Source organism: Colletotrichum navitas (assembly GCF_030913465.1).
Source record: "Colletotrichum navitas strain CBS 125086 chromosome Unknown LY79scaffold_1, whole genome shotgun sequence".
In the NCBI taxonomy this organism is placed as follows: Eukaryota; Fungi; Ascomycota; class Sordariomycetes; order Glomerellales; family Glomerellaceae; genus Colletotrichum; species Colletotrichum navitas.
In genome coordinates this window covers 2,269,608-2,294,012 of record NW_026850547.1, presented here as the reverse complement: position 1 = coordinate 2,294,012, position 24,405 = coordinate 2,269,608, and the positions used below count along the sequence as shown (strand labels likewise).

The following is a 24,405-nucleotide window of genomic DNA, read 5'->3' as shown; positions in this document are numbered from 1 at the left end:
TTCTCTTGCCGCGGGGAGGTGAGGAGCTGAGGGTGTGCTCTAGCTTGGAAGGATGAAGGTGGATGTCACGCGATACGAACAACCGTTTCCGGCGCAAGAACGAGATACTCGAGGCTGAACTTACACTTCCCAAAGGACGGAAGCAGAAGAGCGAAGCTCACGAAACGAAGCAGACTAGGGGAATGGGGAAAAGAGGTCGAAGACTTGCGTGTCACACACTGATTGACACCGGAAAGAGAGGTTGGAGTATGCGATGTCATGGAAACAGGTTTGTTGTCTCATGCATGCTATTATGGGAAGGCGCCCCGAGCAGTGACTGGACGGGAAGCTTAGGAACGACGGTATGGGTGGGATGGTCGAAAGGGGGTTGTCTTCCTGAGGTCTCCGATACTTCGTATCACTTAGAGACGTCGTCCAGGCCGTCGCAGCCTCAGCGTGTGGCATTGGGAGGGGAAGGAGGCTGTTGGAGCTGCGCGGAAGTACTTGAGATGCAAGAGTGACATCACTGGAAGCACAAGGTCCAGAGTGGAAGCTGGAGTGGAGAACCATGTCGATAAGGAGCACCAGAGGATTCCGTGTTGTTATCGAGGCACGGGTCGTGGCTTATTGCCGTCCGTGTCCCGGATTTAACGGCGAATAAGCACTTAAGACCAGTAATTGGACGTACCTATGTATGTAAAAGGAGCCTGAGCTGTCCAACGTCTTAGGGCCGGTCGTTCAGCATAGTCATAGTCATAGTTCACAGTATTGTTGTGGAATGTGAGCAATGAGGATTACAGCATATCCAGGGACCCCAGAGGAACGACTTCCTTGTTCTCCAGTCATTGCCAGTGCTGAAAATGTCGAGCTCTTACCAGAAATGAATCATGCGGTGAATCGGTAGGGCCCTGCCATTGCCCTACCAGTGATCTTCAGTAGTTTCGTACCGCTGTGGAACCCTCCGCCTCCTTGGTGAAGAACCCGTTCAGCGCGCTGCTTAGCGAAACCTTGACACTCAGATCAGGAAGACGCGGGCCGTGGCCCCACATGGCACTCAAGACACTCAGGTCCCTATATCCCGCCAAATCGTTCAGCCCTGTCGACACCGCCCCGTCCAAGAAGAACCCCGCGAAATATACACACGACAACCAAAAAAGGACAGCCTTACACCGGACCTAAAACAACCCGTAACGTTCACGATGGCGGCTCTGGCTCCAAACTCCGCTGCGGCGGCGTCCACATCGCAGCCCAGCGACGCTTCCACCCCCTACGTCTCGAAATGGTCTTCTCGCTACCGCGGCGTACGTCCTCTTGTCCTTGACCGTCCTCTTTGTTTCGATTATACACACCCCTCCCACGAGGCCTGCCTGACACTGACATTCTCACCGTCCAGGCCACCGTAGAAGACCTTGACCCCCCGGCCGCCCTCTCCTTGACCCCAACCGACCCCATCTCCCACGCCCTCATGTCGGCCTTCGAGCGCGACTACACTCACTTGACCGTTGTCGATGCCCATCGCGCCCTTGTCGGCTACCTCTCCATCCCACACCTCCAGGCTCTGCTTGACGCTGGCAAAGTCTCGCCCTCGGATCCGCTCTCCAAGGCCATGGTACGATTCCAGCGCAAGGGGCGCAAGTACCGCGTCATCTCGATGCAGACCCCGCTGGAGGAGCTCGAGGCCTTCTTCGAGGGCGACGGCGTCGAAGGGAGGAAGAGTCACTTCGCTGTAATTACGGACGAGAAGAGGCGCTTCGTGCTAGGCGTCGCGACGGTGGAGGACTTGCAAGAGTTCGTTAAGAGGAGGCCGGCGTGAAGAAAGTGGTTTTGAGGAGAGGGGGGGATTCGATTGACGGAGAAGACATGAGATCTGTCCGAGAAAGGGTCGTTTGATATCCAACAGTAGTAGCGGAACAGACCGAACACAGCCTATGCTATGGTGGAAGAAAGAAGAGAAAAGAAAAAGTTGGGAGGTAGCTGCATCCACTCGGGCGTTGGTGGTTCGCGTGGAACGGAGGAAAAGGCATTGGAAGCACGACCACTAGAGGGGCAGGCGGCGATTCAACATTGCTCCGTTGTCACACACGACTGCACATAAATCATCACGCGTAGGGAATAGGCGTTTGAATCGGGTTAAACTGTTATTCATGCTCTCAAAGTCTACTCTTGGTAGGGCATGTCGCCATCATGTGCGTGACGGTATTGCTAGTCTCGTGTGTGTGTCTGTAAGAGCCATTGCTCTCGTTGCATGTAGTGTAGAACCCCAACCCATCCGCGTATAAGACAAACTGCCCCTTGGCCACCACTCGGCCATTACATCCGGTACAATCCGGATCCAACGCAATTACTCTAGGGGAGCCAGTCGTAGACGAGACGGATCTCGGCTCTCTTGCCGCCCTTTTGGACGAGGATGTTGCGGGCGTGGCGTCTCTCGCCGTTGATGGTCTGGAAGCCCCAGACCTGGGTGGCGGTCCAGCCGTTGTCAATGCTCTCGACGTGGCTGTAGATGTGGCTCTTGCCGTCGGGGCCCACAGCCTCGTCTTCGCCTTGGAGCCAGCCCTTTTTGAGAAACTCGTCCTCGATCTCGTCGAAGCTCATCCACTTGCTCTGGCCGCGGACGCTGCCGAACATCCAATCCGAGTGCTCGCGGAATTCGAAGTCTAGGCAGCGCTCCTCCGAGGTGCCTTTGAGACCGCCCGTCGCGACCTGGTCAATGTCGATGTGGGTGACGGGCTCGGTGCCTTGGCCGGGAGGGGAAGGCGGGGCGGTGTACTGCTTGACATTGAGGGTGACGGTGGCCAAGCCGATGGCCTTGCGCGTCATCCAGCCGATGCCCTGGACGACGAGGGCCGGCTCAGGAGAGTCAGAGAGGGTTTTGTTCTGGAAGACTGTTATTATGCTGTCATTGCCGTTCGCATCACAGCTGGCATGGCGTCGGGTCCTTTGGGGAGGGGGCTGCAATTGAACGCACCATGGCCCACCGGCCGGAGAGGTCGGCAATTGTCTTTGTTGCGGGGGCAGCCATTGTGTCACAATGCGAATATGTACCGTCTTATAGCCAGAACAGAGAGCGAAGAATATCTTTGGAGCAGTAGTATTACGGCGAAGTAGTCGATTCGGGAGAGGCGAAGCTTCACTTGGGTGGATTTGAAGGTTCGGTGGGTATTGTGAGTGAAAGCGCAATACTGAAACTCAGGAGGGGTACGGAGTAGATAGATAGATATAGGCCTGGGAAGGGAAAGAGAACACAAAGCTCAGAAGTCACTCAAGGCAGGCGCGAAGTCAGTTTCAGGCAGGCACTTCTTTCCTGTATATGTTTCATTTATGTGATTAATAAGAGTGACTTGTGTGATTGACAGCGAGGACGCATGAATAAGATGTATTGGGCTGGGCTGAAGAATAAACAGGTGACGTGGGTTGAGCCTCGGGCCAAGAAGCGCCAAACCCGGCGGGGTATTCTACACCTACCTGCCTAGCCAGGGGTAGCTGCCACTGCCATAAGTCAGGTACGAACTGTCGGAACTCAGTCAACCTTAAGGTTATTGGACAGGCCCGGTCCGGTGGGGGAAAGTTGGATTTTGAAGCCAAAATTTGGCTGCCGAGACATCAACAACGGTCTACCTAGGTAGCGAAATCAGAATCATGGCTGTAAACAGCTGGACAAAGAAGAAGGGAGGGGAAAAAAAAGAAAGGTCAAGCTGCGTTGCTATGGCTCAGCCAACCAGATTAAGAGCTAAGAACACTAGGCCATTATGATGCTTCTCGTTTCGACCGAGGCTCAATACACCATCCAGCCTCCCAATGTTGCCCAGCAATGCACGTGGGATTGCAGTCAGTCACCCCGTTACTACCCACACTGTCCCCTCCCCCCGGACTTACTATGTACTTGTGTATACGACTCTTGTTACCATTTCAATTCCTCCTCCTAGCACCTATCCATCCATCGCCTCCTCTCCCGGAACAGGGTTATCCAGCCAAGTTACACCTAGATCCGCATGGGCCAAATGATCAGTAAATGCATACTACAAACTCTGCTCGCTATTTCTCATCCCAATCCGGCCGCCGACATACGGCGTGGAGACGTAGTCACACAAACCAGAACCCTCGACCACGACGACAACCGACGATGCTGAGCTATGTTGGGCCGGCCGTCCCACAATCAAAGCTGGATGTCTGTTTCCAAATCAGGTGGCTAATGTCGAGAAACCGTAAGAGAGCGCGGACCACCGGCCTGGTCCAGCGAGATGCAGGCTGAATCGGCCGTGCGATGGACGACCTTTTCTATCGTCTGATGCGGCACACTGACTCTTGGTCCCTTGGCTGACTTGACTGGATGCCATGCGTGGTGAAAAGTACAGCATGCATGGCGAGCATGTCACTCTGCTCGCTGGGATAAAACGTAGATGTAGGCACGCGCATCCTCTCAAGTCCTCGTTTGCATAGGTACCTAGGTGACAGGGGCCATACCGGTAACCAGCCTCGGTCCTCCCATCCCGTCCTGGACAATCAAATGCTACCCATAGCGCTGGCAGACTTTCCCTGACCGACGATCTGTTGCCTCGCACCTTGTCGTCCAGTCAGTCATGCGCATACCCGGGGGGCATGACATACAGTTACACCGGACGGATTGGGAGCGAGCCGATTACTATATCCAGCTAGACAACCTCGTGCGCGCCCTCCCCAACACCGTAAACGCATAATAGTTACTTCTGCCGTCCAACAGCGCTTTGCTACCAGCATGAACCCGTCCGCTCGGCTTCGCATCGCACAACCTCGTGTGCCCTCTTCGCATCGCACAATAGCGCCCATCCCATCACTAGCCAACCGCATCCGCCCGGTTCCACGACATGCATTGACAACTCGTACGGAATTCCAGACCTGACAGCAAGCCTCGATCGAGTCTAGTCAACATTGTTATGTCTCTAATGTGTGCTTGAAACACCGACAATCCCCCAAGAAGACAACCCCATCAGAAGAGTCTTGACTGGGGTGCCGTCCTTTCTCTTTTTGAGGAGGAAATTAGTGAAGCGCAATCATGCGCAACGAGTCATGGTAATGGTGGTGATGGTAGAGGTTCGCGATGCGACGACCCTCTCTCACGCGTGTTCGGCCGGGCTCTCTACTGACTCCAGCGCCCCAAAACAGCCGAGGAACGAAGTTCGAGAATCCAGAGAAAGCTTGCTCGCTGCAGCGGGGCCAAGCTCCAACGAGGTGAGCTGCGGAAGCAGGAAGATCCCAGCAGCTGTTCGCGACGCTGCGAATGAATCACAAGTGAGCTTCTCTAACAAGGTTGCATGAACAGCTCCAGCACGTCACAATTTAACATCCGTGAGCCCCTAGTCGTCATACAAGATTGCACCGGCCTGCCTAACGTCGTCGCGGATTACTGCCCTCAAGATAAGGCCAACATACATGGCCGGAGCTACGAAAAGGAATAAAAGGAAAAGGATATCTTGGTTGTACAAATGCCCCGGCTGCTGCCCGCCATCGGTTCCGAATGCTTTTCGCATGCAGTTAAAGTTCCCAACAAACGACTCGACTGATGCCACGACGCTCTCGCGCCCGCACCGGCCCCCCGTTCTTGGGAACCGGCCTGGAAAGTCATTATCCATCCGCACGCTCCCATGCTTCTAGTTCATTCCGTCACGGCCACCAGTTCATCTTCTTGTAGCTCTCAATCACCTCCTCAACCAGTCCCTTGGTAAGTTTCGGCTTCTCGTACTGGAAGCCGACAACCTGCTCCAGCCGGCTGCCGTCCATGCTGAGATCGGTATCCTTCAGCAATTCCTTTTCCATAAATGGCGTAAGAGGTCCTGGTCGCGCGATACCTGCCTTCTCGAGCAGCTCGGCCCAGGGACCCATGAGCTCGTCGTTGACGTCGTCAACGACGCTGTCCATGTTGAGGCGCGCAAACGTGCTGATGAGCTGACCTTGAAATCCCGTCTCGATCTTGAAAACCTCACCAATGATCTCGGCCATTGTGCCCTGCGTCGTCACGCCCTTGTCCACGACGTTGAACGTGGGCACACGACCCATGGTCTTGTCGTCCCATTTGTCCTTGCCCTTGTCATACCACGTCGTGATCTCCCAGAGCGCTCGCACAGCATCTTGGATGTGTACCGTGTTTTGCCGAAGGCCCTTGTCCCACAGCCACTTCATTTCGCTCTCAAGGTATTGGTACACACGGGCCATGCATAGTGCCGTCGCAACCCATTGTGACGCATAGGGCCCGTACACATGCGCTAACCGAACAATGACGAGGTTCAATCTACAAGTCGGGCACTATGGTCAGCATCGAGAGAACGTTGATGAGGAGGGGGAGGGGGGGTTATGGGCCGAGCCCCGTGAACCCTCAATGGTAAATGCCAGGTGAGATTCGTACCCCTCAATCTTTGCGAGCTCCTCCTCAGCCTGCAACTTGTAGACGGCAATCTTGCTCCAGGGCTTCAACTTGTCGCCCTCCTTGCTCGGGGACGAGTCGGCTTTGTAGACCATGCCGGTGCTGAGCTCGATAAAGGCCTTGACCTTGCGCTTGGCAGCCTCCTTGCCCACGGCAAGCGACAGGCCGAGGGAGCGCAGCTTGTAAACCTCGTCCTCCTGCGAATATCTTGTCTCGCCGCCGCAATTGAAGACGTAATCCCACTGCTTGCCATTGGGGCGGTCGAATATCTTGGCTAGAGCTTCTGCACAAGGGCGAAATAATGTCAGTCAAGAGCAGCAAGCCTAGCGGGATGTCCGGGGACGGCCGCAGGGCTGGTCCATATCACTAGGCAGAAGAGGGAAGGCAAGTGACAAAAAAGGGAGCGGGAAAGGGAAAGGGAAAGGGGGGATAGTGTCGCGTTCTTGGTGGTTCATCCGGGTAACTTACGTTCTCTGCTTGCATCAGCCTGCATGAACTTGGTGCCGGCACAGGCGTCCTGGAACTCGGGAGCCAGCCACGCGAGTTGGGGCAGGGCCTTGTCGACGACGCGGACCTCTGATGCGAGGTCGTTGTCGTGGATGTAGCGGGCCAGGAACCGACCAATGTAGCCCAGCCCTCCGATGATGAGGACTGAGGGTTTCTCGGCCATGGTGAAGGAGAGGGGGGAGGCGGATCGGTGGCAGAGTTATTCGGAAAGTTGTTTGTGCGTTGTGCGCGATGTTGTGTCGACGGGGAGGAAAGGATGTGGCAAGCGCAAGTTGACGGGTTTGGGCAGAGGGGTTCGAGGCGGCGGCGGTGGTGGTGGTGGTGGTGGTGCACTGGGCACTCGGCAGCAAGGTAGGAGCTGACGGGCAGCAACGGCAGCGAGGGTTGGTGGCTGCCGGCGGGGTTGACGGCTGGCTGGGCCAGGTTCAAGTTAGGGGGTGATGTGCCCTTGCCCCTGGAATTGGAAAAGTAGAAGCACCAGGGTTGCTGCGCGAGTTTAGGGTGAAGCTCAGTGCAGCGGGATAGATGCGGCCAAAGCTCGGCAGGGGTGGGGGAGAGCGCAAGGGATCGAGCCCGAGACAGATCGATGGAGAAGGCGACGAAGGAAGAGGGCAAAAAGCAGTGCGGTTCTATCTCAACCACTGGAGAGTGTATCTGCTCAAAAGTGAGTAGCAGGTAGAGCAGAGGCGGAAACGAAGTCTGGAAGCAACCGGAGGTGGCGATGATGGAACGAAGGAGAAGAGGAGCATGAATTGAGATGAAATGAAGGGGGGAGGGATGGGATTGGAAGCTTGTTAGTGGTGTGGGCGTATGGATGGGTGGATGGATGGATGTACGTGTGTATGTATGTGTGTATAGGTAGGTGTGTTTGTGCGCGTTGTGTTGTTCTAATGCAGAGTTGGAGGCTGGTTGGTTACGTACGATGATAATAGAAACCAGATAATAACTCAAGGTAACGTACCCAGACAAAAGCAAAATCAAATCCAAACTTGAGACGACAGATTGCCCTTACCCCTTTTTCTCCCAGTGTTTCCCGCACAGGTGTCAGGAGGAGGGTATAACAAGATGAAAAATCACTAGTGTAGCGGAAACGGCAGCATAAAAAAAAGAGACGAAACAGAGCGGCGCTGCATCGGCAGAGACTCGTCCAATACAATGGACCTGTCGTTCAGAAACGGGGGCCAAAATGGAGATTGGGGCGGGCCGTGGGAGCGGGACGAGGAGGGTCGGACGAGGGAGGCGAAGGAGGATTGAGCTTAGGAGGAGACGGAGACGGACAACCTGAAATCATATCGCTCGCTCCGTCACTCCTGGACGGGTTACAGATGCTGAGCCGTGCAATTGATGCTGCTGGATGCTGCTGGATGCTGACAGAGGGCTGTGGGGCTTTATGCAGCTTCAAACTCCAACGATACTTTTCACCCCTATCGTCCATTAGTGTACCCCCCCCCCCCCCCCCTCCCCAAAACACACCTCCTAGTAGCAGTGAAGCAAACATACGAGCAAACACGCACGCACGCAAGCTACCTAATTACCTAGTTTAGGTACCTGCGCAGGCGGGCGTGAAGCTGTGATAAATGTGCTTGTTTCTTCTTGTGTAGATGCTAATGTCGCCAGGGTGTCCGGGTAAATGCCTGTTGCTGATGGAACACCTCGCCTACCACATAGGTACCGCAGGTGGTTGTGTTGTGGTGGTGGCTCTTTCACAGGCTCGTCACTCGTTCCCGCATCTCCTTGTTCCGACCTGCGCGAAGCGATATCTCATTCCTTGACTGGTTGTTTATTGCTACCCGTTAACGGCACCTAGGCCTTGGACGGCTCTGACTGGCACCCTCCCGCCATCGACATACAACTGATTCGGTGTCATCTCCGTCTCCTCCGTCCTCCCCAGCCTTCCATCCGAGTCACCCCGTCGAGGCGCTATTCTCTTTTCTCGATCCAACAGAGACATAATGCCCTAGCGGTTACGGTGCTATTGATAGCCACGCCGGACGATCGTTGCCAAATGCCAGTCTCCACGCCATCGGATCCAAGGGACGGGAGCTGCCCGTGGGGACCAACGTTACACTTGACATCCAAGCTGCAGCTGCGATGCTGGTATCCGTACCGCACTCTCCTCTCGGCAGCGGCCAACATGTTCTCCCGCACAGCAAAGCTCATCGGCCAAGATTCCAAGGAGGAGGAGGAAAGCCGGCCATCTGATTGGACACCAAAAACCCGTCGCGCCTCCTGCTCATCAACCTGCAGAGCTCGTGGTCCCTCGAAACAACCCTGCCTCCCTGCCACAGGCCAGCAATGGTCTGTACTGAACCAAGGTAGGCATGTAAACTACTCCGTACATACTCTACCTTTGCCTACCTGGTACCTACCTACCGAGAGGTAGGTATCTAGGTACTAATTACGTACTGTACGGTTTACGTTCTCCCGCACGCCCTGGCCCACTCCGTGCCCGTGGCGCCCACTATCTTTTAGAACCTGACTCCTCACACCAGCTTTAGCATCCGCCATTAAATTTACCGTGGGGGGAGGGGCAACCATTTCGATCGACAGGCTGCCACGCATCCAATTTAAAGTGAAAAGAGAAAGAGAGGAAGGGATGTGCGCCCCAGGCGCCCAGAGCGTCGTACCATGGATCGCGTACCTGGTTGTCACCGTCGCTCTTGTAGGCGTTATCGACTAGCCCAAGACACGACAACGAAAGACAGAATATCAGAGACATCCATGCAGCTCCCTCTCAAGGAAGCTATGCAAGACAAACTAAAAAAAAAAAAAACTAAAAAAAACCTCATATTGCTCTTCCACGCTCTATCTGACACCCTTTGTTCAATAATGTATCTCGACAGCCCCGGGATGCCGTTTCGATCGATTCAGGTCTTTTTCACACCTGATGATCGTGCGTATGCCATCAAGATATTTGGGGGGTGGGGGAAGGGGTGCGGGGGGGCAGTAAGGTATCCATGTCCGGTTACGACCCTTCGATTGCACTTTTCCCATTCCCAGTCTCCTAGTTGACGTGGCCGCTTGCTCTCTGGCCAGCATCTCCGACCATCATGTGCTGCATATGTGTGCAACCCAAGGATGCTTGCCCTTCCCTCGAGAAAGCGGGTAATTCAAATCTTGTCTCACCGACGGCTTCGATCTCAGGTAACACACCCGTCATATGAAAAGCCGAGCTGATCGCACCACGGGACGCACGCTGCAGGAAACCAACCAAGAGGTGGAGGGAAGGCCGACAGCCGTCGTTGGCCACTGCTCGTCCCAAGCCTTCGGCTAGCGCCAGCGGCGCGAGATGCCCATCCCATGGATCCCGCCCCGTTCCCGCCCAGGGGCCTTCCATGATGCGGTTTGTATCCCGGCGCCTCTTGCCTGAGCCATGCCGCCAAACTCCAGAACTCGCGCTGGCGCGTTGCTGCTGCTGCTGCTGCTGCTGCTGCTGCAAGGCCGGCTTTCGGCCTTGGCCTCTCAACTCGGCACCTCCCTGCATGCTGCAGGCGGGGGTGTGGAGGAAGATCTGCTCCGTGTTCTAGAAGTCTTCTGGGATCTGTTCTTCAGCAAAACTCTCATGGTTTCTTTTGCGGGAGTCGACGGCGCTTGTGGCTCACCTCGCCCAGCTCTTGTCCCCGGATCTCCCCCCTTAGCCCTTTGGTAATTTGGGTCTCGAGGACCGTCGCAGAGGCAAAGGCGGACTGACTCTTGTGTTTCCTTTCCCAAGGAATTCATACGCTAGCGCTAGTCCATTGGCACAGAGCCAGATCCAATTATTGATTGTGCGAAACCATCAAACAACACCCCTTCTACAGGCTTCGCAGAGTGACCGGGACCCGCCCTTTCACCCTGTAAACGGCCCCACATCGCCGGGCTGTTCGCCAGGGCTTGGGCAGTCAGTTATGATTCTCCCGTTGCAATACAAACGCACTTTTTTCCCGCCATCAAACCAATCCGCCCCTGCACCTCAAAAGCCTCTTCCTTGGATATGGCTCCCTCAGTGACACCCTCTGGAGATGGCTTGGTAAGGTAGACTCGAGACAGACTGAGCTGAAATAAGCGATCCGGTAGTTTCGACACTGTGGTTGTTCGTTCAAAGTCTTTCCAGGTTCTCCGGGGGGGGGGGGGGGGGGGGGGGGGGGATGCAATCGTTCAGTTATCCCAAACGCCTCCCTCCGGACACAGTGGAACTCTGCCCTCAACCAAATCCCAGGACTGGCACTTTAGGTTATCGAGCTTAGACCGATGACTTGCTCGATGACGTGTCCCACATAGAACCGAAAACGAGCTTACATCTGAAGTGAGAGTCTTCAGAAGTGTCTTCAACAGTGACAAACCACCAGGGCTCCGAGGCCATGCGCCCCACCAGCCCATCCGCCGCAGTCACTCCCGAACATGGCGTTCGACTCTACTCTTTGGACAGGCCTGTCATTAGTGAAGGTGGCTTCATGGGGCCAAGCAGTGACTGTCGCGGTCCACGAAGGAGTCGTGGACGAAGACACGATATCATGCAGCAGCTAGAAGCTGTTTCTTGCTCATCACACTGATCCTATCGCGGATACGCGAGATACCGGGCCGCTCTATGGCTCTTACCACGTCGAATGCCACCCCGTTCTTCAACTCTCCTCTCTCCCAGTTTGCAAATGAGGGCAGGGCTACCGGATAGTCCATGCAGGTACTTGTTGACAATGCAGGGGTCGGCTGAGAAGAGGGCAAGAATGGCGGGATACTGATCATGACCAAAAGTGCAGGTATTTGCTAAGACGGAAAGAGAAGAAGTTTGCGAGATTGTTGTTCGGCTTGATATCGGTTTAGTGAGCGTGCTTGCCAGACTAACTGAATCATGGACCAAGCACTGGCATATTCAATCACGGCAGGGTGATATCAAGATTAAGAAAAGTCCAAGCCAATTTGTGAGGGTAGCAAAAAAGAAGCAACGGGCACAAATGTTTTCAGGCAACTTCGCCTGCTCTGCTCCGCTCGAGAGAAGAAACTGCTGTCGGAGCAGATTACAGGCTGGTCTGCCATGGACCTAGGTTCGAGGCAGTTAAAACACCCAATCTATTTGGTACTCCCCCATCCGCCTCGGCCGTCCCGATGGCGGACAGACGCACGAAACAAGAGCTAACCTCGAGAGACAATGGGAGAGACTTGAAACCCCCGTATGACCCGATCTCGATAACCCACAGCACTACTCACCCCCCCCCCCCCCAATCCTGATGCAAACAAGACCCATGCTCGCCGTGACAATCTAATTGCCCAGACTCGAGTCTTTCGGAGCGTTGATCACCTCTGCATGCTCCCAATGATCTCCCTCTGCGCCGCGCGGTCCTTGGCGCCCTCACTGAGGCTGCCGATGCTGCGCAGGTCGCCGACGACGTCCTTGGCCTTGCCGAAGTAGACCTCCTGCAGCAAGTTGCGCATCTTGAGCTCCATATCCTCAACGAGACGGCCGACGTTGGCAATATGGCTCTCGTCACCCTCGACAGGCAGCTCCTGCTCGACCTGCCGTGTCATGTTGCCGCTGAGGTCCATGTCACCCAGGGCGCCCGTCGATGTCGACAGCGACAGGATCACGGTCGATGTAAGCTTGTACTGCGTCGTGCGGCCGCGCTCAATGGCCTCGAAGACGTGAATTGAGTCCCAGACGCCCTCGGCGCTGCCTCCCGGTGTCGCGGCTGTCGGATGATTCGTTAGCTAGTGTCCCTCTTTTTGCTGCTCACCGAGTCCCAGCGCTCACGGAGAAAAAAACCTACATTTCTTCAAGAGAACAACACCGGCGAAACCATCATCAAGATTCCAAAAGTACACACTGCTCACGCCACCCTCGTAGTACAGGTCGCGGTAGACATCAAACGCCTCGTTGGCGCGAACCTCCATCTTGCGGACACGCTCGCTCGGGATAGCGCCCTCGCCAGCTCCTTCGCTGCCACCAGCCCCGACGCCGCCAGCTCCCGCCTCGTCGAGGGGCGGGTCGAACTGGTTGCTCCAGGGAGAGCGGTAGCTATCGCCATCGCGGTTGTAGTCGCAGAGGAGGTAGTCACGGCCCGTTTGCTTGCAGCGCTTCACCGTCAGGGGCTGGTCGACGGATGAAAGAAGGTCCTCAGTCAGGTCTGGGGCCAGCGAGATGATGGCATTTAGGTGTTCGGTTGTGTGCTTCGGATTCAGGCGGCGGAGGAGGTCACTTGAGGAAGGCGGGCTTGGTTAGAGAGAACCTCTTGTATAGCATCGGGGGGGTGGCTGGTAAGGGCAATGCTTACAGGGCCGAGTCGAAGGGGTCGACGGAGGCCATGATGGCGGTTTCTGTACTTTCGAAGGCCCTAAAAAGGGTCTATCGGAATATCTTTCGAGACTGTTGGCGACGCTTGTAGCGTTGTGGTTTTAGAATCGTCTTTTGAGGTTGGAGTGAGTGTTAGCGGGAGATGCTGGCCGCTGGCCTGGCGGGGTAAATCAGACCTTAGCCCCTGGGAGTGCTTCCCCGGCCCCCACAGTCGAGGTGAGCTTCGGGCAGCACCTACCACCCTCCACTTGGAGCCGGCCGGAGCTATCGAGTGGCACGTCATCAAGGGAAGGGAGGGAGCAACTGTATGCTTCAGCAGAGAAAAAAGAAGGAAAGAAAACAATATAATTGGAATTGCTTGGGATAAGACCGTTCTTAAGTAAGAAATTCAATTCAAGTAGATATTGCGACATTCGCTGATGCAAAGGTTAAAGAGGATAAGGTAAATATTCGACCACAAACCATGTAAGCTCTAGGAAACTGCCCTGTTCATAAGACTTTGGTCTCCAGACGGCCGCTCCCTGGCCATGTTCCTCTTTTTTGCCGACCTCTTTTTGTCTGCTTTCCGTCTCCCTGCATCTATCGAGAGCTGTTTCTTATGCCGACTTCATCCAATCTCGAGATGAACCGTATTCGCCAACGCCTCGCGAAAGAACCACATCCCGGCCACACCCAAACCGCCAGTTTCCGATCCTGACAATGACTCCTTTTTCTTCTGACTCTGTTCCGGTCTTTGTTCAGATCTCAACCACTCATATCGGCCAGCTCGACCACCTCTGCTCCCCCCCAAACTCATTGTCAGTACTCAGTATACTGATTTGTCATACTGGAATTCTGCGTAATCAAAACAACAGCGCGTCAACCCACTGCTTGCGGGTGTGTTTGTTGAACGCGATGCCTGCTGGAATACATACAGCGAGAAGTGAAGCCCGCCATCGCGCGCTTCTGTGCGACCCATTATATCAAGGATCCTGTAGTGTGACAGCCACGGAAAGGCTGGTCGCTCAGCTAATCTCCACTTCGCAAACAAGGCAGAGCAGTGGCTCAGTCCACACCTTGTCTCCTTCGGTGACGTTCTCTCGGAGGTCCTTGATCTCAATCTTGGTCGGGTTCATGTCCATCAGTATTTTCGCTTCAAATAGGCCTTCCCACGGCTTCGCATCGCTTGCAGAGGCCTTCTTCTTTCCGGATCTTATCTTGCGAGATGTTCCCAAGAGCTCCAGCGCAGATGGTGTGGCAGGAGTCGTTGGCGGTTGCGAGACACGCTCATCAAGAACCGCGGGAGTCCCCTCTGTTACAGATTGTCCATTTGTTTCCTCCGGCGCGTCACTAGGCTTCGCATCAATTGTTTGTTTAACATCGGCACCGCTTTCGCTGGGGCTGAGTGGTCCGTTGACACCGTCGTCCAGCTTCTTTTCCTCCTTAATGTCGCTCTCTGCGACCGAGGTCGTGCCGTCTGCCGGAAGCATCGCGTTAATGTGGGGTTTGTCTCTGCCGAGTCGCTCGTAGGTTCGCATCAAGGCATCTTCTCGAAGGCAATGTTCATGGAGCCATTTCCCGCATTCCTTGTTTGAGCATCCAATCAAGGTCTTGTCCGGGTTGGCGGGCTGTCGGCATCTGCAGGTGCGTTCGACTGACTGCAGAAGGGTTAGCTTCAATCGGCAGATCTGACTTCCGAAGTGTTGTGCATACCGAGAGTTGCTGGGTCCGGCAATCAAAGGCCTGGCGCCAGTAGAGCGCCTCCTGAATCTCGTCGTCGTTCTCCTCGATCCATTGTTTGACATTGGCCGGCAGTGTTACACTGACAACGTTGATGATGTCCACTGCTTCTAGTCAGTAACAAAGCAGGAGTCTAAAGGCGGAGTATGACCTACTATGGTTGGAAGCGATCAGCTCGTTATGACCGTGATACGACTGGCGACCTCCAGAATATCTCTTTCCTTCCATCGTGCCCTCGGGCAGCTCCTCCGGCCAATACATCCAGTAGATACGCGCGTAGACGTGATGCTCGTCGCTAGCGCGGATTTCTAGAATGCGGGCTACCCAGTCATCCTCGGACTTGGATCGCTTCAGCACCTTCTCCGGTTCGTTGGCATCTGTCGCGCCGTCCGCAGCGGCTTTTTGACGTTGAACAGTCTGATCATTTGCGACGTAGATAAACCCCTCGCTGAAGTACTTAGTTCCATTCACTGCCATCCCTCATTGTTAGCGCATACGGCGACAGGAGACTAGAGCAATGACATACAAACGAAACTGTTGTAGCGTGTCATCTCCAGCCACTTCTTCTGGGGATGCACGTTGTATTCCAAATCCAAGACATCATTGGCGCTCTTGCCGTTGAAATCGCCGGAAGGTGAGAAGGGAGAGAGTTGCTTAGAGCTCTTCTTCCCGTCCTCCTCTTCCTGTTCCGGTTTCCTTCTCTTCTTTGACTTCTTCTGTGCCTTGGTATCGGGCTCGGCGTAGGTGACGCTGAAAGGACATTCGGCCTTGTTCTCCTCGACCTGGGCGCGAGGGCGCTTGCGCGAGGTGGACATGACGGCGGTGGTGGGGGTCCGGAGTCGCAAACGCAGTCAAGGAGGGGTATTCGCGAGGAGGACCGGGCAAGATACGATGCGACCGCGATTGAACGTGTCCGAGACGAATGACGTTGGGAGTGATTTCGCTGGGGATGTCGCGACCGAAGGGAACGAAGAACGGGGTGGCTGGAAGGCGTACGGACCGCCCAGGAGACCGGGATGGACGAGACCGAGTGGGAAGTGCGCCGTCCCAGATAGGCGTCCGGGCTCACTTTGACAAGAGTGTGAATACTCTGGCAAGCCAGAGGATGGACCAGGCCAGGTATCGACGACCAATGATGGCCACGATGCGCAAAATTTGGAAAATCGCGGGTTAAGGATCTGGCAATTCCGGAACGAAGAGCGGAGCGCGTTGACACTAGCCGGCGAAAAAAAGGTGGCGCAGGATGATTATTCCATTGGTCACGTGAGGGCGGCTTGGTCGCCCACGATGTGGCCGTGGCCGTGGTAGGTACGGTATACGGATACAGGTGACGCAGATAGCGAGTGTCACGTAAGCACTGCAGCTACAATCATCCGCGCCAACCGAAATCTGAAATGAATCCCGGCGGCAAGTGCCAATATCCGCAGCACTTATTCCCCATCGAGATTTCCTGTAACGAGTTGAACGTGAAGTTACCAACAACCTCAATTAGTGAGCGCAATTTGAAACCCCATCGCTTAACTGCATGAGTCGCCATCAAACAATCCACTTACTATATAGACCAACGCTGGTTGTTGCCTCTTCTTTCTTTTCTCCTTGTCCGTGTTGTACCGACGCAGGTTACAGGAGTGGTAGAGATGGCATAAACTGCGGATGCCTTGGGCAACAGAGAAAGAACTCGGGACAGGAAGAGACTGGAGATCATTGTAACTTGGATAAATTCAACGGGAGTCGCGGGAGGATCAAGTAGAAGAACGAGCAGAAAAGCCAACAAGAGAGAAGAGAGGTATGCATTGGTCACCTTGAAGCTCTCGAAAATCGTTAGGCCGCAACTTTCAGGTAACGGCGCGATACAATGGTCAAACTGAACCCCCAAGCCAGGCGCCGTTGCTATGCTATCATATACGTTCCGAGCATGCTCAATAACCTCTGGGCCGGCCATGAGCATGCTCATCTTCGTCGTCGTCATATGCACTGAGTATCGGACGGTCGTCGCTCTCCTCCGTCTCACTGCTAGATCCTCCATACCGGCGTTTGAACCCCTCAATGACCTCAGCAAGCTTCTCACCCTCGCGTTTGCCCCTTTCGACGTTCACAAACCAGATGAGCGGTACCGGAAGTCCTACTAGGGCTGCCAAAAACCAGAAGGCCGGCCGAATACTGCCTGCCCCATCAATGATGGCGCCAACAACCGCAGGTCCAAAGAAACTGCTCGATTTGTCACTGATTGCGTAGAGGGCGTAGAAGGCGGCTTCGCTGCCTGGTGGGATGAGCTGAGAGTAGAGGCTGCGACAGTAAGAGCTCAGTCCACCTAGTACTAGCCCGTAAACCGCTGCCAGAGGGAACATCTCCCATGGTTGTTGTAGTCCAATGACGCCCCATTTCTGCACGATTGGTAGATACCCAAGCAGACCGTAGATGGGGATGAGCTCGAAGAGGCCAATGCAGACAAGAATCGTCTGATGAGGCTTCAGTTTGAAGGTGCGTGAGATGAAAGCCCAGCTGAACGCACCAACGACACCAGCGATAGTGGAAATGACATTGATCATTCCCAAGGCCCAAGGTTTCATATGAAGCTGCGTCTTAGCGAAGAGGATCGCCGTGGAAGATGTCGTCGCTATCGCGTCTGACACCAGCAGCCACGCACATAAGAACAAGACGACGTCCTTCAAGCGACGAGCCAGCCTGACAGTGTTGAAAAGAGATTTCCAAGCGTTAGCTACGTAGCTCAGCCACGCTCGGGGTCCCCTTCCTGACGTCAAGGGCATTGGTGGGCCTGGCCTTGGACGAAGCCACATAGCAGCAGGGATCGTGAAAAACGCCCACCAGGAACCGACAATGAGCAACACGACCCTTTGCGCCCATGTGGTATTATTCATCGTGATCAGAATTGCGATGGCAACGCATTGCACAAAGAGGCCGGCAAGGTAGCCGATCCCAATACCCTTGGCCGAGATTTGGGTCGATAGCTGAAGCTCCACCGAGGTGAGCTCCTCATGCGTGGCTTTGCGAACCAAAGGGTAATCACCGAGTCCGTTGCCACCGAGTAATGCCGAGGTTTGGTCTTCAGCATCACTGGCGACGGAGCCCTCTTCCAGATGAGAACCGTTGAGAGGCTGCGATTCTAAAGCGGAGTGTCCCAAATCCGGTGTGTGAACAGTCTCAGACGCTAGCACCTCTGGGTGGTGCCGGACCAGCAAGGGCAGGAAGGAGTTGAGAAGCACGAACGAGGCACCAAAGCAAGTGTTGGATACAATAGCCAACAGTGCACCCAAGAGGTAAGTGCTCTTGCTGACAAAAATGTAGGCCATGACGGAAAAGCTCCCGATCCATGCGAACGTGAGCAATAGCTTCTTCCTCGAATTGCCGTGGTCAGCAGCGCTGCTGATGCTCACCACCAAAAGCGCCTGGAGCAAGACGCTGATGGAGAAGGTATACATGGCGAAGCTGGCCGTGTTGATTTCAATGCCCAAAACATAGACGATACATTGCCCGTCAGCCTTGTTCTTGGAGTCGCTCGTACCGCACGGAGTCGTTCGATCGGAAAGCAGGACACCATTTTCGCGCGCAAGGGTCTCGAGGAGGATCGGGATAAAAGAGCCTAAGCATCGTGACTTGTCAGCGCAAAGGGGCCCAGAGCGGGGTGCACCGCACGATCATCTCGAGCTACCCAAGTAGGTAGCTCCACAACCGGAACAACATCAGGAGTGGGTTTGATGGGATTGATTATAGGACATACCAATAGCTAGGTTCAGTCAGCTCGTAATTACAAGTCATCGGAAACATAGTTGGGACCAAAAACCCACCACAGATGACATAGGTCTCGGCAGCAAAGGCGTATGCATACCAGCCAGATAGCTCATTTTGGCTTGTGGAGCGCGTATCCTCGCCTTGATAACGGCCTAGGCCGTGAGGAAAGCCGTCGCTACTACTGCCGCTCATCCTTTCGTAGTCCGAATCGGTATCGGAACGTTCGTCGTCGGCTTCAAAGTCGGAGGTGAAGGAGCGAAAGGAACGTTTGGACAAGGTTGAGAGGCGCGACCACAGACGTGGTGCAGGCGGCGGCCGAGCGTGTTCCTCCTGCCTGGGAACCATGGCGGGCGAGCGGGCAGCTGGGGGAGGAAGGGGTTGCGACTTTACTGGTTGAAGACAGGACAGCTGACAGTGGGGGGCCTGTCTGTCTCACCCGGTACCAGCCTACTACCTATCTAAGTAGGTACTTAGACGGGCGGGAGCACTCCGGTCGCAGCAGCACGCAACCACACTTCGGAGTGTTCTAAGTTAGATTGTAAGAGACACAACTGCCAACCTTCAGCACCTCAGATAGATGAGGTACCAAGCAAGCGATGCGCTGACGAGACGGATATGCAGGGTGTAGGTTGAGCAAGGCACCCAGCACTGAAGTATAGTCACAGTGCTAGGCACCTCCCTCCCCAGAGTCGGATTCTCGGGTTTGACGACGATAGGTTTGGCCGCTGCGGCTGCTGTTGGGCCGAGCCACTCGGTAAATTTCCAGCTATGCTGCACTGCACCTGCGCTCCGCCCTCACTCACTGACTGGATCGCACCCTCTTTGCTTTCTGTGCTGCTGGATACTGAGAGAGCTCGCCAGTGCCCTCGCCAGTGAGTCTAGTCGTAAAAGCTTCTTGTTTGAGGACAGGGCGCGCAAGCTGTCACAGGCCCAAGACGGGAGGCGACTTTGTCATGTACTGTGATGCTGCTGCCCGATGACGGCTGTGCGACAGCCCACGTTTGTGGATGGGGCAGACGGGGACGCGGACGGAGACGGCGTGTTGTTGGCGTGGACAGTAACATGGGGCCAAAGCTCGAATGCCCGGATGGATGGGACAGACAGACAGACAGAGAGACGAGATGGTTGAAGAGAACGAGAAGAGACGGGATGCAGTGAGGTAGGCCGAGTTAATGTGTCTGGTCGAGTTTGCACGAACAGGCAGTGGGCCGGAGTGGTTGGTTATACGGCGTTCTGAAAAGTAATGGGAAATGGACGGACAAGGTCATCCAAAGGTGACAGTGTCAATCCATGGTCTCGTCTCTGTCTTCCTGGCCTCCTGTTCTCCGTCTCTGCCTTTCCTGCCTGCCTGCGCTGTGACTCCGCGGCTCCCTCGCCCAAACCTTTCTAACCTTGCCTTCAGGCAAGTCCATGACGGCCACCGTCTATCAGATCTCGTTCCGTCGCTTTTCAACCTACCTGCCCCCCAAAGACCCCAGTCGCCGCAGCGGACACCGTTGGCCGGTCTCACAGGCGCTGCAACTGCGGGCATGGGTGCATCCCACCGCATCATTGCTGATGGAACGGTCTTCCTAGCGCTGCTGCTACGCTTGAAGCGTGCCGCGCTATGAGGCTATGAACTCCATTCATCGCGAGAGGATGCGCTTTGGACGATGAACCGGGGTCATCATTCGTCTCATATTCCGTGGCCGGCATGCAGAGATGGACCTTATGCGCCGCACCCGCCTTTGGGATTGGGCATTGCTCCTTGCTCTTGCGCACAAAATTGTCCATCCATCTCAACACCCTCGCCCATCATCGCCACTGACAGCACCTACACCGCGAGAGAGTGAATGGATTCTCTCCGCATTGGCTAGTTTTTCAACGGTCTCTCCGGTACCCATGGTGTCCTTGTCAACCCTCTCAGGCTCTCCCTGGCTACCACGAATTAGCCGACCAAACTCATCGACGTCTTGGAGAACTCCGATCATCGACGGAGCACCCCTGCCGCAAACCTTGCAGTGATGAAATACCAGCAACGGTTTTGTTCAGTTGTCCCTCCCGGTTTTTACTTTGCTTGGCAGGTCAGCCGATGCCGTCTTGGGAAGAGTTGACCTCGAACCCCAGCCGCAAGTCCGCAATCTGCACACAGCTTCCGTTATCCGGCAACGACGTCAATTCAATGCATTTCTCGGAAGGCGAGACTTGGCAACAATGTTTTAGTATGCAGACCACTGCGCGCATTGCCGTCCATCTTCGGTCGCAACACTGCGGCAAAGGTTTCTGGGCGATCCGAACCGAGCTTGAGCTTGCGGGTGTGGGCATTCTGCAAGTGCTCGAGCGATCTGCGGTTCTCTGTGCACCAGCCTGCCCACCACAACTCTCAACACCCGTTCGACCCTGAGTGGCGATCATCGTCATGTGAATACCAGGCGACATTTGACACGAACTGGCGCAAAAGGCGGGTAGATCAAGGTGGTGTACATATACAACACTTCGCTCAAGGTCTCATATAGACTGACTAGTCTTTCTGCACCAAACCCATGCAATTCGCATAGAGACGCAGGAGTCCTGTCTTCCTAGGCTCTCGTATGGAAAAGTCGGTGGATTGTGCGAGTGTACAGCTGGTGGCCAAAATGCAAGAATGTCCAGGCATCGTAAACTGCTCCTGCGTCGCTCGATTTGTTGCAACCACGACATCATGAAGTCCATTCGAGAGCGCGTGCATTGCCAGCAAGCCCGAGGGCCTCGGCCACACCGCTTTCCAGACTTTAAAGTGAATATGTTTGTATCATGGGGACATACTTCTAGGCTTGGTGATGAATACTTGATATACTGAGTGAACAGTGGATGTGTAGAAGAGAAAGAAGCTGTAGCGGGTGAGCGCTAGCTAATGGGAACCGTGGTGTAAGTGCCATGGTAATGCGTGTTGGCCTCCGGACCCTCTTGGATGCTACAACGAGTCCGAGAGAAATTGGTTGCTTGCCAATACCTATTGGAGGATGCTGCTGCTTGATATTATATTGCTCGATTCTGAGAGCATCTAGCAAATGTGGGTGCTTGGCCTTCTTGGGGAGTCAAGTAATCAGGGATAACGTGACTTTGATCTTCCGCGGGGATGCACGATCTCTCATCATAGAGGACCAGTAAATATCCATGCAGACATTGCATAACCCTGGCAATTATGCATCAGAAAGCATCCTGGAAACACTGGATAATAACAAACTTTTACCTAAAAAGAGTAAAATAAACGCAATATGCCGATACGGGCATGATCTGAACACGCGCTGCCGAAGGAAAAAACCACTTGCAAATGCATCATCCAGGGACCGGAAGAAAAAAAGAAAAAAAAAAGAAGAAAAGAATTGGCAACAGGAAAAAAAGCCGACGTTGGCCTGATTCGAACAGACGCTCCCGAAGGAAGTAGATTTCGAGTCTACCGCGTTAACCACTCCGCCACAACGCCTCTTATCGTTTTGGAGATGACAATGGAAAATATGACGGATTTTCTCAATCCAGCTTGTGGTGGAGAGCTGTATGGGCAGACGTGATACGCCATAGGCCGGATACGGTGTCAAATCATAGTTCGGACAGTTCCCTGCGATCGCTCCCCAACACTGCTATAACAATGCGCAGGTTTTGATCTGTGCAAGTCATGGACTTTCAGTGTTAAATGTGGCGCAGTTAAAAAGTGACAGCTTGGCCATCATCCAAAGAGTGTGCGAGGAATTTTCTGGAAGCCTCGGGAGAAACCTACACTTACCTCCATGATTTGAGGCAATGCTCTGGATTTCGTCATAGTGCTTTTTCCGGTAACGGTTCGCAACAATGACGGCCCATCCAACACCCCGAAAGCGGCCTTGATCTATTCATCCAATATTCCCAAGTGTACGCAAGCTTTCGTCATCGTTCATAATGGCTCTGCGATGCATCTCACTACTTAGCCATGTGCACATGGGACATAGCGGAAAACTCATTTCGGCGAAACCTTGCTGGTACGATTGTTGAGCAAATAGCCTAATCTTATCTGAAACTTTCGGATAAAAGCTCCGAAGCAAGCAGCGCATTCGAGCTATTTGTGCGAAATGGGGATATCATGAAGGGTATGTTGATAAAACAAAACTACCGAACCGTCCAACGTAACCGACTAGCAACCGAAGACCGGAACCACTCACGGATGCATCTGCTATCGCGGCAAAACCCACCGCTCTCTGTGGCGACTCTCCGGTTTACTTCTTGTGGAAGGGTGCGAGGACCTTGGCCTTGAGCTTGTCAGCAACACTGACGCCGGCCGAGCCCTCGGCGCGGGCCTGAGCGGCGGCCTTCTTCTCGTGGTCAATGTCCTTGTGCGCGGCCGACTTTTCTATCTCGACGGCGTTGCCTGCACCGCCCCGGCCGACGTGGTAATCCTGGCCCTCGGTCGAAGGGCGGCAGGCCTCCTCGGGGATGACGTCCTTGTCGGCACGCGGGGCGGGCTCACTGTTGGCGTCGGCAATATTTCCGGCTCCTGGTGTCAACGGGAGGTCGTCGTCAGTTGAATGGTTCAACAAAGATGTGTCGTGCCCGCGACCGTAAGGGATATTGAAGGACTGGTGGAGGGTGAGTGGGGACGAAAGCCCGGCTCTGTGCGCGAGTGCGTCGATGCCGCGTTTGCGCCCGGCGTCCTCGTGCTATTGGGAGTAGAATGTGATGCTCACCTCCTCTACCAGAGCTGAATGCGCCCGTTCCGTGAGAGCCCTCGGGGCCGGCCCTTACGACCTCGCCGTCGACGTACTGAGTATCGTCGGCGGCCATGTTTCCTGCCCCGCCTCTCCCATGCGAGACTTCGGCTGTCATTTTGATTCGGGTGTTTGGGGGGGTTGGACGTTGTTCGTTAGGTATCGGAATGAGGTTCGTCAGTAGAAAACGTTGCCTGGGAAAAGAGAGGCGGCGACTTTTTAAGATGATTCCTTCCTGGATTGGACAATGTAGACCAAGAAAGAGAAAAGGGAAAAAAAGCCACACAAGTCAACAAGATACGTCAGTGGCATCATATATAGATAAGACACCTGTTCCTGGCAGCCAGCCATGTGCCCCTCATCACATCATACGGTAAGGCGAGATTAGTGATGGTGCAAGGTACGCGGACTTATCAGTTAGTTCTGCCAGCCGGGAACTAGAGAGCAAGCTTGCAGATGATTGTGGCATATCGTTAGCGTCTTGAGACCCCTCCCTGGGCGTGGGAGGACTTGCCTTTGTGTCAGGCCGCAACAGTCTTGGCTCCGTCTCTTCTCGCATAGGCACGGGGGAAGTACATGCGCATGCTGAAGACTGTTCTACCCGACGGCTCGTCGAGACTAGATGACGAATGATAGCAAAGCTTGCCCTGATAACCCCCAGTTTACGTATCTTAATTTCGTGAGAGCTCTGCAGACCATCCCGCATCGACATCTGCACAGCGCCAGCCCAGTGGTACCAAGACGTCCCTCGGTTCATTTCATGCCAGTCCTTCTTTGGATTTGGTTGCGCAACAAGATTCGTGAACTCTGTACTTCATTCAACGTTGCGTTGACACTGCCAGGTTCGCAACCTTGGTCCACGCAGTGCTAGATCCCAAAGGCATCGTATGTAACTGACAAGACCTGGACCTTTCCTAGTGCCATACATACACCCCTGTCCCTGCCTTCTTTGGCTTTGGCGCATTGTCACTTTTCTCCCGGTAGAGCCCCGGCTTGATTCTCTGGGTTTCTTGCCGCTTTCATCGCATGTTCCCTCCCAGCTCCAAGTTGTGTGATAACAATTTGTTCAAATCTCCAGCTCACTGGCCGTA

The 24,405-nt window shown here is 54.6% G+C and overlaps 8 protein-coding genes and 1 non-coding gene across 9 annotated transcripts; 1 reads left to right on the top strand and 8 right to left on the bottom strand.

Annotated features, from left to right (window-relative positions):
• The first annotated feature begins 718 nt into the window (after positions 1-718).
• LY79DRAFT_534393 (uncharacterized protein) lies at positions 719-2,116 on the top strand. Its single transcript, XM_060556424.1, has 2 exons — positions 719-1,280; positions 1,373-2,116. Exons 1-2 carry the CDS (start codon positions 1,179-1,181, stop codon positions 1,790-1,792), a joined length of 522 nt encoding a protein of 173 aa, XP_060421174.1. The 5' UTR covers positions 719-1,178; the 3' UTR covers positions 1,793-2,116.
• LY79DRAFT_534391 (uncharacterized protein) lies at positions 2,117-3,328 on the bottom strand. The gene is made up of 2 exons (XM_060556423.1): positions 2,948-3,328; positions 2,117-2,856 (listed from the first exon to the last, which is right to left on the bottom strand). Exons 1-2 carry the CDS (start codon positions 2,999-3,001, stop codon positions 2,326-2,328), a joined length of 585 nt encoding a protein of 194 aa, XP_060421173.1. The 5' UTR covers positions 3,002-3,328; the 3' UTR covers positions 2,117-2,325.
• Positions 3,329-5,619: 2,291 nt separating this feature from the next.
• Positions 5,620-7,046, bottom strand: LY79DRAFT_503921 (NAD dependent epimerase/dehydratase; the record flags this gene model as incomplete). The annotated part of the gene is made up of 3 exons (XM_060553452.1): positions 5,620-6,244; positions 6,359-6,659; positions 6,845-7,046. 3 exons carry the CDS (start codon positions 7,044-7,046, stop codon positions 5,620-5,622), a joined length of 1,128 nt encoding a protein of 375 aa, XP_060421172.1.
• A 2,636-nt stretch (positions 7,047-9,682) lies between these two features.
• Positions 9,683-10,550, bottom strand: LY79DRAFT_28384 (uncharacterized protein). The gene is made up of 2 exons (XM_060552140.1): positions 10,486-10,550; positions 9,683-10,414 (listed from the first exon to the last, which is right to left on the bottom strand). The coding sequence occupies exon 2, from the start codon at positions 10,365-10,367 to the stop codon at positions 9,888-9,890; it is 480 nt and encodes a 159-aa protein (XP_060421171.1). The 5' UTR covers positions 10,368-10,414; positions 10,486-10,550; the 3' UTR covers positions 9,683-9,887.
• Positions 10,551-12,154: 1,604 nt separating this feature from the next.
• LY79DRAFT_664911 (F-actin-capping protein subunit beta) lies at positions 12,155-13,160 on the bottom strand (the record flags this gene model as incomplete). Its single annotated transcript, XM_060562984.1, has 3 exons — positions 12,155-12,546; positions 12,625-13,052; positions 13,129-13,160. 3 exons carry the CDS (start codon positions 13,158-13,160, stop codon positions 12,155-12,157), a joined length of 852 nt encoding a protein of 283 aa, XP_060421170.1.
• A 992-nt stretch (positions 13,161-14,152) lies between these two features.
• On the bottom strand, positions 14,153-15,682 carry LY79DRAFT_585997 (BAH domain-containing protein; the record flags this gene model as incomplete). Its single annotated transcript, XM_060560570.1, has 4 exons — positions 14,153-14,785; positions 14,841-14,971; positions 15,023-15,337; positions 15,394-15,682. The coding sequence occupies 4 exons, from the start codon at positions 15,680-15,682 to the stop codon at positions 14,153-14,155; spliced, it is 1,368 nt and encodes a 455-aa protein (XP_060421169.1).
• A 913-nt stretch (positions 15,683-16,595) lies between these two features.
• On the bottom strand, positions 16,596-19,228 carry LY79DRAFT_28148 (autophagy protein Atg22). Its single transcript, XM_060552118.1, has 3 exons — positions 18,674-19,228; positions 18,607-18,612; positions 16,596-18,468 (listed from the first exon to the last, which is right to left on the bottom strand). The coding sequence occupies exons 1-3, from the start codon at positions 18,960-18,962 to the stop codon at positions 16,787-16,789; spliced, it is 1,977 nt and encodes a 658-aa protein (XP_060421168.1). The 5' UTR covers positions 18,963-19,228; the 3' UTR covers positions 16,596-16,786.
• A 2,753-nt stretch (positions 19,229-21,981) lies between these two features.
• Positions 21,982-22,062, bottom strand: LY79DRAFT_t7. The gene has a single exon. It is a non-coding gene; the product is annotated as a tRNA-Ser (tRNA).
• Positions 22,063-22,825: 763 nt separating this feature from the next.
• On the bottom strand, positions 22,826-23,432 carry LY79DRAFT_574930 (uncharacterized protein; the record flags this gene model as incomplete). Its single annotated transcript, XM_060559655.1, has 2 exons — positions 22,826-23,217; positions 23,294-23,432. The coding sequence occupies 2 exons, from the start codon at positions 23,430-23,432 to the stop codon at positions 22,826-22,828; spliced, it is 531 nt and encodes a 176-aa protein (XP_060421167.1).
• Positions 23,433-24,405: the final 973 nt, after the last annotated feature.